At 39.0% G+C, this 14,397-nt stretch overlaps 2 protein-coding genes across 11 annotated transcripts; both read right to left on the reverse strand.

Moving 5' to 3' along the window:
* Positions 1-402: 402 nt before the first annotated feature.
* Positions 403-9,410, reverse strand: LOC127762308 (palmitoyl-acyl carrier protein thioesterase, chloroplastic-like). Of its 10 annotated transcripts, none has more exons than XM_052286775.1 (12): positions 8,763-9,410; positions 8,454-8,638; positions 7,917-8,042; positions 5,823-5,941; positions 5,492-5,549; positions 5,160-5,383; positions 4,079-4,661; positions 3,842-3,975; positions 1,942-2,055; positions 1,617-1,803; positions 1,407-1,475; positions 403-1,031 (listed from the first exon to the last, which is right to left on the reverse strand). In XM_052286775.1, exons 7-12 carry the CDS (start codon positions 4,595-4,597, stop codon positions 777-779), a joined length of 1,278 nt encoding a protein of 425 aa, XP_052142735.1. In that variant the 5' UTR covers positions 4,598-4,661; positions 5,160-5,383; positions 5,492-5,549; positions 5,823-5,941; positions 7,917-8,042; positions 8,454-8,638; positions 8,763-9,410; the 3' UTR covers positions 403-776. The 10 variants fall into 10 exon arrangements, with proteins under 10 accessions (XP_052142735.1, XP_052142732.1, XP_052142737.1 ...); XM_052286772.1 differs by adding an exon at positions 5,706-5,760 and having other exon boundaries at positions 5,843-5,941; positions 7,917-8,638; XM_052286777.1 differs by lacking the exon at positions 8,454-8,638.
* Positions 9,411-10,101: 691 nt separating this feature from the next.
* On the reverse strand, positions 10,102-12,883 carry LOC127764148 (magnesium/proton exchanger 2). Its single transcript, XM_052288981.1, has 8 exons — positions 12,523-12,883; positions 12,267-12,442; positions 12,063-12,181; positions 11,800-11,948; positions 11,574-11,695; positions 10,727-10,943; positions 10,507-10,636; positions 10,102-10,399 (listed from the first exon to the last, which is right to left on the reverse strand). The coding sequence occupies exons 1-8, from the start codon at positions 12,881-12,883 to the stop codon at positions 10,102-10,104; spliced, it is 1,572 nt and encodes a 523-aa protein (XP_052144941.1).
* Between the last annotated feature and the right edge of the window lie 1,514 nt (positions 12,884-14,397).

Consider the following 14,397-nt stretch of genomic DNA (forward strand, 5'->3'; position numbering starts at 1 on the left):
GTTGATTGAAATCATTCCCAGGCGAAAGAGTGTTAGGATAGCCTGCAGATCAAACAGTCCACCTTCGAATATACTACAGCCTGAGCAACCACTGTTCTTGCTGAATTTCAACCAAAAGCAAGTCAGTCGCTCTATGCAAATCATCTGAATCTAAACAAATCATCTGAATCTAAACAAGTTGACACAAAAAAAAAAGATTTTCCATGAAAAATCAACTTGTATGCAATTAGATGAAGCTAAACAACTATTCTCTCCATTTCATAATGTAAGACTTTCTAACATTGCTCACATACATATAGATGTTAATGAATCTAAACAGACTTTCTAGTATAATGAATCTAAACGCATATATATGTCTAGATTCATTAACATCTAAATGAATGTGGGCAATACTAGAAAGTCTTATATTGTGAAACGGAGGAAGTAGCAACATTTCTCAAGCTCCAACCAAACGATGAAATTTCCATGGAGCAGTTTACTTGCTGAATAGTTGAATCAATTAGACGATTGAAACAACCTCTTCCACACTTCAAAACCTGTCTTATCTCCACAGGGGTTAAAAACAAAAAAGAAAAAAAAGAGCGAACAAAGAATCAAGAAATAATAGATGTAGCAGGTACAGTAGGCAAGCACCAACACCTCCCCTCCAACCTCACACTATGGAAACTACTAATTTTTTACAGAATACAACTCACACTTCAAGATCAGCTTCAGGGCAACAGAGGCAAGGGAAGTTTGATATTCTCCCTACCACAGATTTTCGTCGGTTTGTTTGTTTACGCGTTCTCAGCTGCTGCATGCGATCGCTTTGGTCGCCACTCTGTGTGTGCCTTCACAATGTCAGCTCCTGATTCAAGCTGAAGAAGATGGTCGCACTGGATGGCAGAAGCCTGCTTGTCGGCGCCAATGCTGGTGCATTCCCCTGACACGGTGGTAAGTGATTGCAGCACGCTGTCTCGGCCACACTCCTTCCTGTAATCCAGGGTCATGCTTGCAAGCTCATGCTTCTCCAGTACTGAAATTGGAGCACTCTGGGGGAAAAAATTAGAAAGAACTCAGAAACATGTTTGAAAGCCTTCTGACTGACCAGATGTAAGACTAATGACAATATCAACAATACAGATGGTCAGATCAGAATCTCTAGAAAATAATTGCAAGTACTACATAAAATGGTTCCCTAACAACTACTCCCTCCGTTTCATAATGTAAGTCATTCTAGCATTTCTCACATTCATATTGATGCCAATGAATCTAGACACATATATCTATTTAGATTCATTAGCATAAATATAAATGTGGGAAATGCTAAAATAACTTACATTGTGAAATAAAGGAAGTACCATATAAAAGGATAAAGCCAAATTATTTTTCTCTAAACAATGAATATAAGGGACAAGAATAACCACCTCAAGGATCCACCCAATATATTTAACATTGTTCACATGCTGATTGACATCGAGGTCACCCCATCTAGGCTGTTGCAGTAAACAGGAGTCCATCAAATATCATTTAAAATAAATGAGGGGTGAGATCAATTATTACTGTTTTTCTTAGATAAATGATAGCAGTTGAGGCATAATGATACTTCAGTATGTAACCATGTCTAGCTGACTTACAGTGAGCCCCTTTCTTATGAATTGCTCTGTAGCATCATCACCAACTTTATTTCCTGTCTTGGCTAACTTTTCACTCTGCTCCTCTGTTATAGCTGAATGGTCATTGAAATATGGGCCTATTTCAGCTCTAACTTCATCTGGCATTTTTGAAAGTCTTCTAGTTTTCTTGTGCATCATCACCCAAACACTGCAACAAATGGATTGGAAAAGGAGCACAATTAGTGATTATCAATGATGTGACCAAGCAGAAATACCAAGATTGGATGTCCTCATAAAAAAAATGATACAGATGATTCTTGCAATAGGATACAGTTGAAGCCCAAACCTTGTAGCTCTCAAGATTGTTCGGCCAGAGTTGTAGTCACGAACATGCCAGTCTCGACGCATGCCATTTTTGCCAGCAGCAGCGACCCATGTGTCAACTTGAACCATATCTCCCCTAAAACCATAGCAGGTTGGTACAATACATCTGTCATTCCTTTTGATCCACAGAAAGACATCGGCAATTGTATCTGAACTAAAAAAACAGTTTGAAATTGCACTTCCATTTTTCTAACTCAAAACCCCAAAAAAGAAGTTTTCAACCACTTGTTGACACAGTTGACAAGAGGATTTAAACATAACGTGTGAATAGTAGTACTAGCACCACTTATTTGATGAATGATGACCACCTAGAAATTTAAACTGACAGATGCTGTTCAACAAAAGTTCACTGTTCTAGATCGGTCCTTAGCTTCTCCCATGATATGGCACAGCATTAATTGCTTTTGTTCTTTTCTACACGATGGAATCATTTACTGCAGCCCAATAAAGGGAAACTTTCTGAATTGTGATCCCTTGAGGTGTGGTACCCTGTACAGACGTCTTTTAATTCAAGATCCAAGAAAGCACAGGACAGAACATTTAATGAGGCAGCTCTGGGCAATGAATATGAAGTAACCAGTCAATTATCTATTGGGACTAAACCTCTCCCTCTATCCACTAATCAGTTATGTTTTCGGGAGAGCATTGTCCTGCTAAGTGATGTTATACTTTTCAAGACAAAACAGGGCAACAGAGTTAAGTGCTGCCAAACTAAGGCCTTGGGGTATCGTAACTTTCATGCTGCTTGTAATAAAGCTAGACAATAACTTTAATATGAACTACCCGAGTGGTAAATTTTTGTTTATAAATGCAAATAAATCACTTGCTAATTTATTTTTAAAACGGAGCTTATCGCTGGAAAACGTAAGTACATGCCCGTTCTGGCATTCCCACTCAGCATAATTCAAGATCCAAGGAAGCACAGAGAAGACATCATTTAATGAGGCAGCTTTGGGCAATGAATAAGGCGTAACAAATGAAGTTGCTCTTGGATCTAAATTACTACTCCACTAATAATTGACGTTTAAAGGAGAGATTACTGTTCTTTTAACTGATGTTGTGTCTTTTGAGGACAACATAGAGCAAGGAGAGCTACAGACTTACAGTGCTGTACCAAAAAGGCCTTGGGGCATCATAACTTTTATGTTGCATGTACTAAAGCTAGATTATGTCTTTAATGAGGATTACCCAAGATGCAAATCCTGTTTCTAAATGCAGAGAAATAACTTGATAGTTTGTGTTATAATCAGGGCTCGACAATTGGAAACAAAGTGCATGCTCCTCCCACTTAAGTAGGAATATATTCATTTCTTCCTAATTGGAAAATTTAGTTTGCCACAAAATCTATCCTTGATCCAACAAAACTGGAGCTGATATTACTACACATTTCTTAGTCAACCAAGGAGGAATAACAGAACCTCCAAAACATGAGGCCTATCACGGGAAATCAAAGAAAAACATGGCCTTCTATAGCAGTATAAAAACTTCAACCCATATTCTTGCAAACCTGCAGCAGCGAAATTTACGAGCAAGTAAAAGATTCACTTGATTTTCATCAACCAACCAGTGTATGGAGAAATCAGACCAGAGATCCACACAACAATATGATAAACCATGTTAAAGTAAATATTGAGCTAAATACTACTGTTGCTTGTGTAAGAATCTTCTTTAAACAAATAAAAACAAATATGCAAAGGACACACAGCTGTAAAGTAGTACATAAAACGATATCTGTAAAAGAAGCAAAACAAATATGAAGTAATTTAAAATGTGAAAATTAAATGACAACTTAGAGTAAGGAATTGATAGAAAGAAACCAAAGATACATATATCAAGAGGAGCAAAGGTTTGCAAAAAAGTACCATGCGGGGTATTGCTCAACAAGAAGCTGGATTTTGCTGACAACCCATATCAAGTTCCGTTTGCTCATCTCCGGTGTAGCCCCAATACCATCTCCAAGAAGACCAGCAGTCCTTACATGGTTAAGAGCCGTTTCCTGCAAAATTTTAAATAATTGCCAGCTTGAAAGAGACATACGAATCTATAACAAAATGCTGAAATGAGAAATGAAACTAAAAACAGAATGTGCAACCACTTACCTGTAAATGATTCATCAATGTCTCTATAGAAGCTGTACGATCAGCGCCAATCTCGTAGGACCGAATCATGAAGTTCTGCCTAAACACCATACCGTCCTGGATAATCCTACCAAAGCCAAATGTGTCAACAAGCATGTCAGGTTTCTTCGGCTTCCAATCAAGCAGTGTCCACTGCTTCTCTGCGGCGAGGAAGATGGTTGTAATAGCCGCAAGAAGCATGCTCCAATCCGGCAGTTGGTTATAGAACGTCTTTGGAGCACTGTGAGGCACCGTTTCCTCCATGTCAGGCTTCACCGTCTTGAGGTTAACCTTCGTACCATTAACCTTGGGAAGGGTTTGAGCCTGTGCCTTTACTTGCATGGCTGCAGGAGGTGGGTTAGGCTTTGCGACAATGCCACGGACACTCAAATTCTCCGGCAATTCGCCGGTAACAGCAGCATTCTTGGAGCTTCTAGCTGATGCTGCAGGAGATGAGCCTGGACCTGGGAAGAATGCTGAGGCGGCAAGAGACCCTGCCATGATTGAACTTCCCCTCACGGCCCAAAATTCGTTTAGAAATCAATCATACGCCAAAAGCGCTAACCTGAATAAACAATCAATTGTATCAGACACTTTACAACAATGTAGCTCTTTGGAAAACTTAAAAGAGGAGAAAAAAATTGAGGCATGAACTAGTGGATCCACTCACTAAAAAGTTTGCCTCCTCATGGGGGAAAAAAGGCCTCATGTATCATAAACAAGTATACCCGCGAATTTCACAAACGATTCGAAACCACATTTGAATCAATGCAGGCAAAAATGAACCATATGCCCCCCGATGAACAAAATGGCATTGAGAATTGGGAGGACCCAATATCGGAACTCGCAGGGGCGGATCCAACTTGGGACATGGGGGAGGTTAAACTGTTACTACTTGTATTAAGGCTCTGAAATTAAGGAGGAGAAGAGCTTCCTCCAGATCTAGAAGAGAAGAAGCTAGGGTTAACGAACGAACGCACGAACGAACGCGAGCAAATTCCAGGCAAAAGTAGTCCCCCGAAGCTAGAATGGGAGAGAGATGAATCAGGAAGAGGAGGCTCACCAGGATCCCCTCCCCTGCTCTGCTCTCCTCGGCGATGGAGATCGGCGCCCCTCCCCTCCGGTGTTGAGCCGCGGCTCGTCTTTCTTGGCGCAAGGAAGGAGACGACGGGAGATTTTCTCTTTTCTTTCTTTTACGCCAAAAAAAGGAAGGGGAAGATACTCTCCGCCTTTTATCTCAACATTTTTTTTCTTTATGATTGGCTGGTGGCCCACGTATCAGCAATACTAAGAGAAAAAAATAAATATTTCGATTAGAGATTGTGTCAGACTACCAGAAACCACTTTTATTTTAGCCAAAAAAAAAAAAGAGAAGGAAGGAGAAGATACCCCCACCTTTTATCTCAACATTTTTTTTCTTTACAATTGATTGGTGGCCCACGCATCAGCAATACTAATAAGAGGAAATAAATTATTATTATTATCAAACTTGATTAGGGATTGTGTCAGACCACCAGCAACCACTAACTTTAGTGTTGTTACACGCACGGCCGCCACCGACGCTTTTTTTTTTCGAGTCAAAAAGGGAAGGAAGGGGAAAATACTCCACCTTTTATCTCAACATTTTTCTTTATGATTGGCTGGTGGCCCACGGATCAGCAATACTAAGAGAAAAAAAATAAATATTTCGATTAGGGATTGTGTGAGACCATCAGCAACCACTAACATTAGTGTCGCTCCACGCACCACTGCCACCGACGCTCTTTCTTTTTGAGCCACCATCGTTCCTTCTCTCCGCCTTTGCATGCGCAGGCGCGCCTTTTGGTTATCGACGTGTCTTTTCTCCTACACCATTGTCATGCATATTATTGTCATGGTTGCCATTGAGGTTGAGGCTGTCGAGCTTGCAGCGTGGTTTTTTTCAAAAAAAAATGCATGACCATCCAGACCTAGTAGAGCTAGCAGGTCTAACCTCTCAAGTTGATTCCTTTTCCATGTTTCGTTTATGCAATGCCTCCACACACTGGTAGGGGTGCATGTGTCCAAATATTTGATGTGAGGTTTTGGCTAAAATTTTTTGGGATCTAAACAAGACCTACATGTACACGATCAATGACTAGAACCCAAGTCACAGGCTTTACTAGTTTATTATTTGTCTGCTCTCTTCGTTTCAAATTACTTACTCCCTCCATTTCAGGTTATAAAACATTTTGACTTTGATCAAACTTAAACTACTTTAAATTTAACTAAGTTTATATATAAATATAATAATATTTATAATACCAAATTAGTTTCATTAAATCAATAATTGAACATATTTTCATAATAAATTTGTCTTGGGTTGAAAATGTTATTATTTTTCCTACAAACTTAGTCAAACTTAAAGCAGTTTGACTTTGACCAAAGTCAAAACGTCTTATAACCTGAAACGGAGGGAGTAGTAGAAAAGATAGACATACACATAGTTAACTTAGGACAGATAAAAAAAGGTAGATATATTTAACTTAGGACAAATATAGAATGAGAACGAGAGAGTAACAGGTATTACAATTTAGGTGCTTAACACAGTTCTAACTCATGTTTATTTTGGAGTTGGGTTTTTTCTAGCTTGGGAAATTGTTGAAATTTCTTTGGTTAAAGCTGTTACTACTCCATTAATTAATTTGGCCCACTCACTAAGGCACACAGGTATTTTAATATTCAACTCTCTGAATATTTTATCAATAAATAGTTTATTATAAATTAAATTCTATTTGATGAAAACAATATCATTGGATTATCATTTAAATTTACTTTCATATGACTATGGTTTTGTTGCTAGAAACATTATAATATATGACAAATTTAAAGTCCAAAAGTAGCTTTTGGCTGTGTTCGGAGGAGGGGTTGGGAGCCCCTCCTCCCCAGCACGCAAAATGAAGTTCGTTTTATTGCATGATTAATTAAGTATTAACTGATTTTTTTAAAAAATGGATTAATATGATTTTTTTAAACAACTTTCATATAGAAGTTTTTGCATAAATCACACCGTTTAGCAGTTTGAAAAACGTGTGCGCGGAAAACGAGATAGATGGGTTAGGAAAATGGGGGAAAGAACACAGCCTTTGAAGACTATGCCAAGTTTGATCGTACCTTAATAAGTGAGATGAATGGAGTACTATGCTAAGAATATTAGGGTATGATATTTTCTAATATTTTTATCAAAATAAAAAGATTATGCCACTTTGATTTAATCTACAAAGTCTGTTTTTTCTCTAAAGAATTTAAGCATTGGAGCCATGTCAAACAGGGCTGATTTGCCTTTTATGCTGCACATATGGGATGACAAATCTTGGAAACTAGATGATACCCCGCCCGTTGCTGCGGAATGTTGGTGTATAACATAGTTGCAAAACTATAATATGTAAATCAAATATTGTAAATCCCACTAAGAAATTAGTCATTAACAGTCAAAACAGGATACATGGAGGTTAGAAAGATTATGCAATAATCTTACCCATTAGCAATCACGGGCTAGCCAAAGTACAAATTGCAGTTAACAGATTGTATTATCAATGTTCTCATAAATTAATTGTTCGAAGAATTAAATTTATTAAAAAAAAGTGAAGTTTTGTGAGAACATCTCAATCAACATGTTTAACTCGTACATCAGACTTCCTCAGCCAACATTTAAATCATCACGTTAATTCATACTGCTAACTTCACTGGCTCAAAGGATGATAAATATATTTATGTAGAGATTAAGCTTATATGGTCTATTATATAACTATGAAATACTACTACATGACTAACACATCTAGGAATAGAATAAGAAAATCACCTTATGAAATCATGAAGTTGATTTATAGTAGCTGACATATATAAGGTCTGAAAAGGGGTAAAATCACATATTATTCATTGCGCTATGCTGCAAACTGGATCGAATTCTCACCTGTGGAATTTTTTTCTGCATGATAGAAAATTATTTGATAAGCAGAAAAGGAGTGCAGCCTTGAAATTTCCCGTATCACTCTCATGGAGAGGAAAACTAAGTTATCGTCAGCAATCGTTTCTTGGAAACGTAAAATTCTCTTCAGGAATCAGAACAGAATTGAATACAAAGATAGAAATGTCTAATCAAAATTTACCTCGTCAATTAGGGTCAGATCGATCATGTAAGTGACATTACAAAAGATAAAACATAGCGATATTATCAAGTTATATGTCCAAAAATGGGGCAATCAGAAGAACACATGCATGCTATTTTACAAAAAGGCAGAAAAAAATGAGTACAATCATCAACTCACCTAATAGCTATGTTACAATTTGGGGATCGAGAAAATAAACTCAGCATTGGAGAATGGAAGAAAACATGCACCTGATCAAAAACTTGAAAACTGATGGGATTAAGAACGGTAAACACAAAGAAGACACCATGCAATCGGCTAATGTTGAAGCTACCATCAAATCATGTAGCCGAAGGACAAATTAACCATGAACCCTGTAATATGCCCAATATAGTTTCCAGCCAATGGGGCAGACTGAAGAATACCTAAAGCTTCGCTATTTGATGTAAGGGGAGAAAAAAAAGAGAGTACAGTATAGACATCAGCTTAACCAAAAGCTGATAAATTTGGGATCGAGCCAATGAACTCAACGTAGGAGAATAAGGGGAGAGAAAATGTACCTCATCCAAATACTGATGGGAGTAGGAAAGATAAACACCAGGAAGACACCAATCGCCTGATGTCAGGAGCTGCAAATGAAATCATGTTGACGGAGGACAAATTAGTTGTTTACCCTGCATATATGCCCTATATAGATCTGATTCCCAGCCAAGATCGACCAATGTTTTCTGAATCGAAAGATCAAATCAATGCCCTGATAATCCATATGAGCCACCAGATGAATTGGACGGGAAATTGATGAAAGCCCTGATAATCCGCATGAGTACTGGATAATGATAAGATATCGTGGTGAGCGCCGCGCCGGGATTGAAAGCCTGCATACTTGATACTCGCAGAGCATCGGGAGAAAGCATCGATATTTAGCATGAAGAGGAGGAATGGAATCAGGAGAAAGCTAAATATTTATCATCGATACTTAGCAAACTGAGCAGCGCCAGGGGAGGGGGGAGGGGAAGGGGGAGGAGAAGCGCCGGAGGGGGGGTGTGGAGGAGAAGCGCCGGGAGGGAGAGGGTTGGAGGAGAAGCGGCGCGAGGATGCGAGAGCTGCCGGCGGTGGGCCCGCACCTGGCGCGCGCGATTGGGGAAGGAAGCGAGCGCAGGATGGGGAAGGGAGGAGTCGCGCGCGTGGGGAGAGGAGCGCGCGGCGGCGGGGCGGAGAAATCTGCGCTCGGTGGAGAAGAAGGCAGAGCGGTTAGGGTAGGATAGAACGCATCCGACCGTTTGCAGCGCCTGATCGAACGGCTGGGATTAAAAGAGTGACGTGGCTTCACCAGAACTCAGCAAAATCCTAATAACTGCACTAAGTGGGGATCACTTGTACAGTATTATAGGATGTCATGCTTTTGTTTAGCTTTGCAATAACAGCATACGGAGTATCTTGGATGAGGAGCACGCTGAATCCATTGGTTCAATTGACTCCAGGTCTTGAATCTAGCAAAACCACAAAAGATGTTCCGAGACTTCCATCAAGCTCGATTGGTCGGCCTTCTTGAAACAAGGCATACAGTTGTCATGAAGATTAAGAAGAAAAAAAATCTCTTCTGAGGTGAAAATACTCTCTGAAAGAGCATAATATTGTAATCAGTGGCACATGTCTCTTTTTTTTTTCTCAGGCAGAAAAGCTTTTCATTATATGAATATGCAGCAGCTTACAAAAATAATGCATCGATCAAGCACATGTAATGTATATATGTACAGTACCTATAGAATGACTAACTTTGGCCGGCCTTCTATATTTCTTGTGTGTAAAAAAGGCTATGCATATATAAAAAGAAAACCATAAGAGATAGATATAGAAAAGAATGAAGAACTGCAACTATATATATACTTTGTAGGTAGTCTATATTACTCCAGAGATTCTCAAGGATGAAAGTACAACAAAAACAACCCAAAGGATCATGAAGTACACTGATGTTGCCCAAGCCCACATCCTAGGGCCACCAAGCTCGGCGCCAAGTATGACGCGACGAAGAACCAAAACCGTGATGCAACCGAACGACGTCGCGAAGAAGACCAGAAGGGAGAAGCTGAGGCCAGCAGCATTGTCTGTGTACAGGGGCTTCTTGTAGACAAAATAGTTGTACATTGTGTCCACCAACCATGGAACACCAATGCCGACATATATGTTCACCGAATTGCTGCGGAAATAAGATATACCGTTTATCCCGCCTCGATAAGATAAATTTACAAAAGGTTGAAGGTAGGCATGAACAACTAATTGGAGAGGAGATGTGCAGAAATGTACCTGCAAGTGATGTTGGCAATTGCGGAGTCGGCGGTGATTTGACGCTCAGCCGCTATCTTGCTTGCAACTAGATCAGGCCATGATGTTCCAGCAGCCAGTGCTGTGAATGCTATAACATATGGACTTACTCCTACACAGGATAGTAGATTTTGTATCAGCAAGCAAGCAGCTACACCCTTGACAGATGATAAATTGAACTTGTACAGGAGCATGTTCCAACCTGTGACACAGCTTATCTGATCTGTAATCTTAGTAACCCCATAAGCAATACCACTTATGAAGATTAGTGAGCAAATAAAAGCGATCCAGCCATGAGCAATTTCATAAGGGGGAATGAAAGCAAATAGCATTTTCCAAGGTGCAATGATTAAATTCCATGAGATTCCGATGACTCTCAAGCAGGTAGAATCCATCTTTCTTGACACTGAACTCTCCAACTGCTCACATAATAACAAAATCACTTATAACCAATGGGAATGCTGTAGCAATTTTTGTTACTTTCAGGTCAAATCAATGTACTTCAAAGACTTAAAAACGAGTGCGGCTTAGGTTTCAATTCAATGTTAAAAGATTCATCAACTGAAGGCTGTACACTGTTAGGCTTGTGGTAAACACTCTTAAACAAAGATAAAAGAATATGCTTTACTATTCTATTTTGCCTTTGGTGATATATTAGAAATGGTAAACCAATAACACAAGAATACAGCACAAGAGCGGCATAAAATTTGATTTGGTGTGACGATATTCAACAGATAAAGCTCTCCTGACTGTATAAGTTATCCAAGTCGTACACCCCTGTAGTTCCACTGAATGCGTAACTAGAAATAAGTTTTGCAGTTGTCTTATAAAGTCTAGAACATCCTTCTCTATCCACCATAACTCTCATTAAAAAATATCTTGTCATTGTTATGTCCTTGTTGGCTTGCAAAATTAAGTTTTACAAGTATCCCCTCACAAAAGTATCCTTGCCAAACTACATTGATCTAATAACTGAGCATTAATTCTAATTTAAACAGGAAATGGCATTGGCAAGGTATAATATATAGAGTGATAGTGAATTAAATTACCGTTGCAGCATCAACAAATTGTTGCCACCAAATAGAAAACCAGTGAGTATCCTCCCATTTGTTCTTTAATGTAAGACCTGTTGGAGATTCTTCCACATCCTTTTCTGAAACATGGTGATACCCTGAAAGGCAATAAGAAACTACTTTCAGAATAATTCGAACCCCGAAGAATTGTTACACGAAGTAAAGAAAATAGTGAGTGAAAAAAAAACCAGAAATTGATTACCTTCATTACTGTAAGAATGCGCTGAGAATATATCCACAATATCCTCATTCTGGCCAGGGAGTATGTCCCCAATCCCATCATAGTTATCGTCATAATCAACTGAAGCATCTTCTGTCGGAACCCAATCTTCAGGTCTGTCACCTCTTGCCCTGTTTTCAGCAAATAAAACTAGAAGCATCAGGAAAGTGCATCCTTAATTTGTACATGGCCACAGGAAATATATTAGATAAAAAGAACGATTATTTAAGGGATTAGGACCATACAAAGGGATTGACACATATGGCCAGCGCTTATCCTGCGCATATGCATGAAGCAGAAGCAGTCCATATTGCAGTACTGTCAGCAAGGCCTCCCAGAGGGTGATCACTCTAGGTGTCCACACCTGTATACAGCGAAAAGTACTAATATGACCTAATGCTGGATTTAGTGCTTATAGTTAGATAGCAGGATGAGAATGTATGGCTTACCTCCAATATAATATACAGCCAAATGAATGCCCAGAATGACCAGAACAGCTCAACTAACCAAACACCGAGATCAGATATCTTTTTCTTAGAGCCTGCCCTTGGCATAACCACACAAACAGCATGTATGGGGAACAGATCAAATGCAGCAGAACCCACAAGGGTACCTGGACCTAAACCTGCAAATCACAAGAAACCGAATTAGATACAATTGCGGATGTTTTGGAACAAACATTTGCACGAGGTGATCAAAGTATACCTCCTGCTGTCAGCTGACCCAGATTTCGGATTGCGTCAATCGTTGCTAGTGAAATTTGAGGGAAGCTAGTACCAAATGCGAGGAGAGCAACGTCCGCTATAGTGTAGTTCCACACCTTCTCATGCTTGACAATAGTAGCATTTGTGTGTGGGTCTACTGTGACAACCTCCCGGGAGTGTCTCATGATGCTCTCCATCGATTTGAAGAACCGGCCAGTGATCGCGGATAGACCAATAAAACAGTACGCGAGGACAACGGTATAAATAAACGCACGGACACCATTTGGAAGCAGTGTTTCTCCATTGAACAACAGGTAAGTATCACAGGAAGGAGCAGTATCTGCCATGTTAATGTTGGCCATCAGATCAGAGGAGTGCTAGTAGCCTAGTATAAGACGAGAACTGCAGTACTCCCAGCTCCTGTTATAACACAAATGCCAGTTTCCATCTGAAATACTAACATCAACAAAATGTTAGCATATGAACAGGAAAAAATAATTGCTACTACAGTACAGTAACAACCTACCTAGTTCAGCAACTAATAAAGTGTCAAGCTTAAAAGAACTTTTTGGCTTTTTGAGAAAAGGTGCGATTGCAGCATTTAGGCTATTTGAGTTAGAAGAAGGCATGTGGTGATGATTTTTTTGCAAACCAGTGAATATTAAAAGTTGCATCAATGTGGCAATAGAACAGAATAGGCTGCTGTGAGACATACAGTACTTTGAATTCCTGTTACACAAAAGTTATTCCCTTATTCATAGTTCATACAGGGCGTGAATTAACAATCATGGCAAGCTAGATTAGCTTATTGCTTACAAATTAGTTTAGATTAAATTAACAATTGTGTTTAATTTTAACTCAGACTTATCGTAATTATCCTCACACTAATCCTTTGTCTCTTAACAAAGAACTAAACACCTAATTTTTATAAGTGGCTGTGCATCTTCCTAGGAGTAAACTAAGAAATCATCATCCTCCTTTTCTTTTTTCTTCTTCTTTTTTTTTTTGCATTTTCTGTATTATAGTTCTTTTTTTTTTCAAATAAACATTGATCTTTGATGGGTCTATTTGTAAATGCAGAGAGCACATGCTTTATCCACAGTTGATGGTTATAGTGGTTATGGAGCTGAACAGGGTGAAAAGGTATGCTTATCACTTTACTAGCATTTTCTGCCAATACATCAGCATTCTGATATAGGAAGGTAGATAAGGCAACACTTATATACAATGATAATCATGACAAAAAGCCATGAACAAAAGATCTTGGTTCTTTAATCCTGGGTAATTTCACAACTGCCATCTGTCTTCTAGCTGGGACATAGCTTTGTACATATAAGCAAAAGTCTTGAGATGGATTGCACGTCGACAACTCATTCACTGTGTAGATGAATTAAGAGCTGTGAGGTTAGGAATGCCTTTAAATTGCTAATTTGTTATGTGTAGATAGGTGAGTTTGTGTTTGAGGAGTAACCTGTCATTACCTTTTTGCTGGGCACCATCCTTGAACAATTTCTTAGCAACTGGAGGCGTTGCTGTAGGTGTAGGCCTTCCTCTGTTTATTGAAACGATGTGTTAGTTACAATGGAAGAAATCTTTATTATTGGAATGCACCTAGGAGTGATCAAAGCACCTTTTTTTGGCTGGGGTATCTGTAGGGAAGGATGGGGTTGCTTGTTTGGCTTCTTCAGCAGTTTCTGGTAGTCCCTTTCCCTTGTAAAAGAAGTGGCAGTTAAGTCTCGTGCTAAGATTTCTAGTACATCTCAGGCGAAGAGATGTATTTGATTGATTATTAATTATTAATGAAATTATTTTTATTTTTTTATTTTTAAAAAAAAATTATGATTTTTTTTCAAAATATGCCTCTTTTAGCAGTCGA

Source organism: Oryza glaberrima, chromosome 2, assembly GCF_000147395.1.
Source record: "Oryza glaberrima chromosome 2, OglaRS2, whole genome shotgun sequence".
Lineage (NCBI taxonomy): Eukaryota > Viridiplantae > Streptophyta > Magnoliopsida > Poales > Poaceae > Oryza > Oryza glaberrima.

Coding starts and splice junctions, on each gene's coding strand:
- LOC127764148 (XM_052288981.1), bottom strand. CDS start 12,883: ATGGCCAACATTAACATGGCAGATACTGCTCCTTCCTGTGATACTTAC. Junction 12,182..12,266: donor GGCTGTATATTATATTGGAG/GTAAGCCATACA, acceptor CGCTGTATACAG/GTGTGGACACCTAGAGTGAT. Junction 10,400..10,506: donor ATTGCCAACATCACTTGCAG/GTACATTTCTGC, acceptor TTATTTCCGCAG/CAATTCGGTGAACATATATG.
- LOC127762308 (XM_052286781.1), bottom strand. CDS start 4,597: ATGGCAGGGTCTCTTGCCGCCTCAGCATTCTTCCCAGGTCCAGGCTCA. Junction 3,976..4,078: donor CATTGATGAATCATTTACAG/GTAAGTGGTTGC, acceptor AAAATTTTGCAG/GAAACGGCTCTTAACCATGT. Junction 1,032..1,406: donor ATATTGGGTGGATCCTTGAG/GTGGTTATTCTT, acceptor TTTTTCCCCCAG/AGTGCTCCAATTTCAGTACT.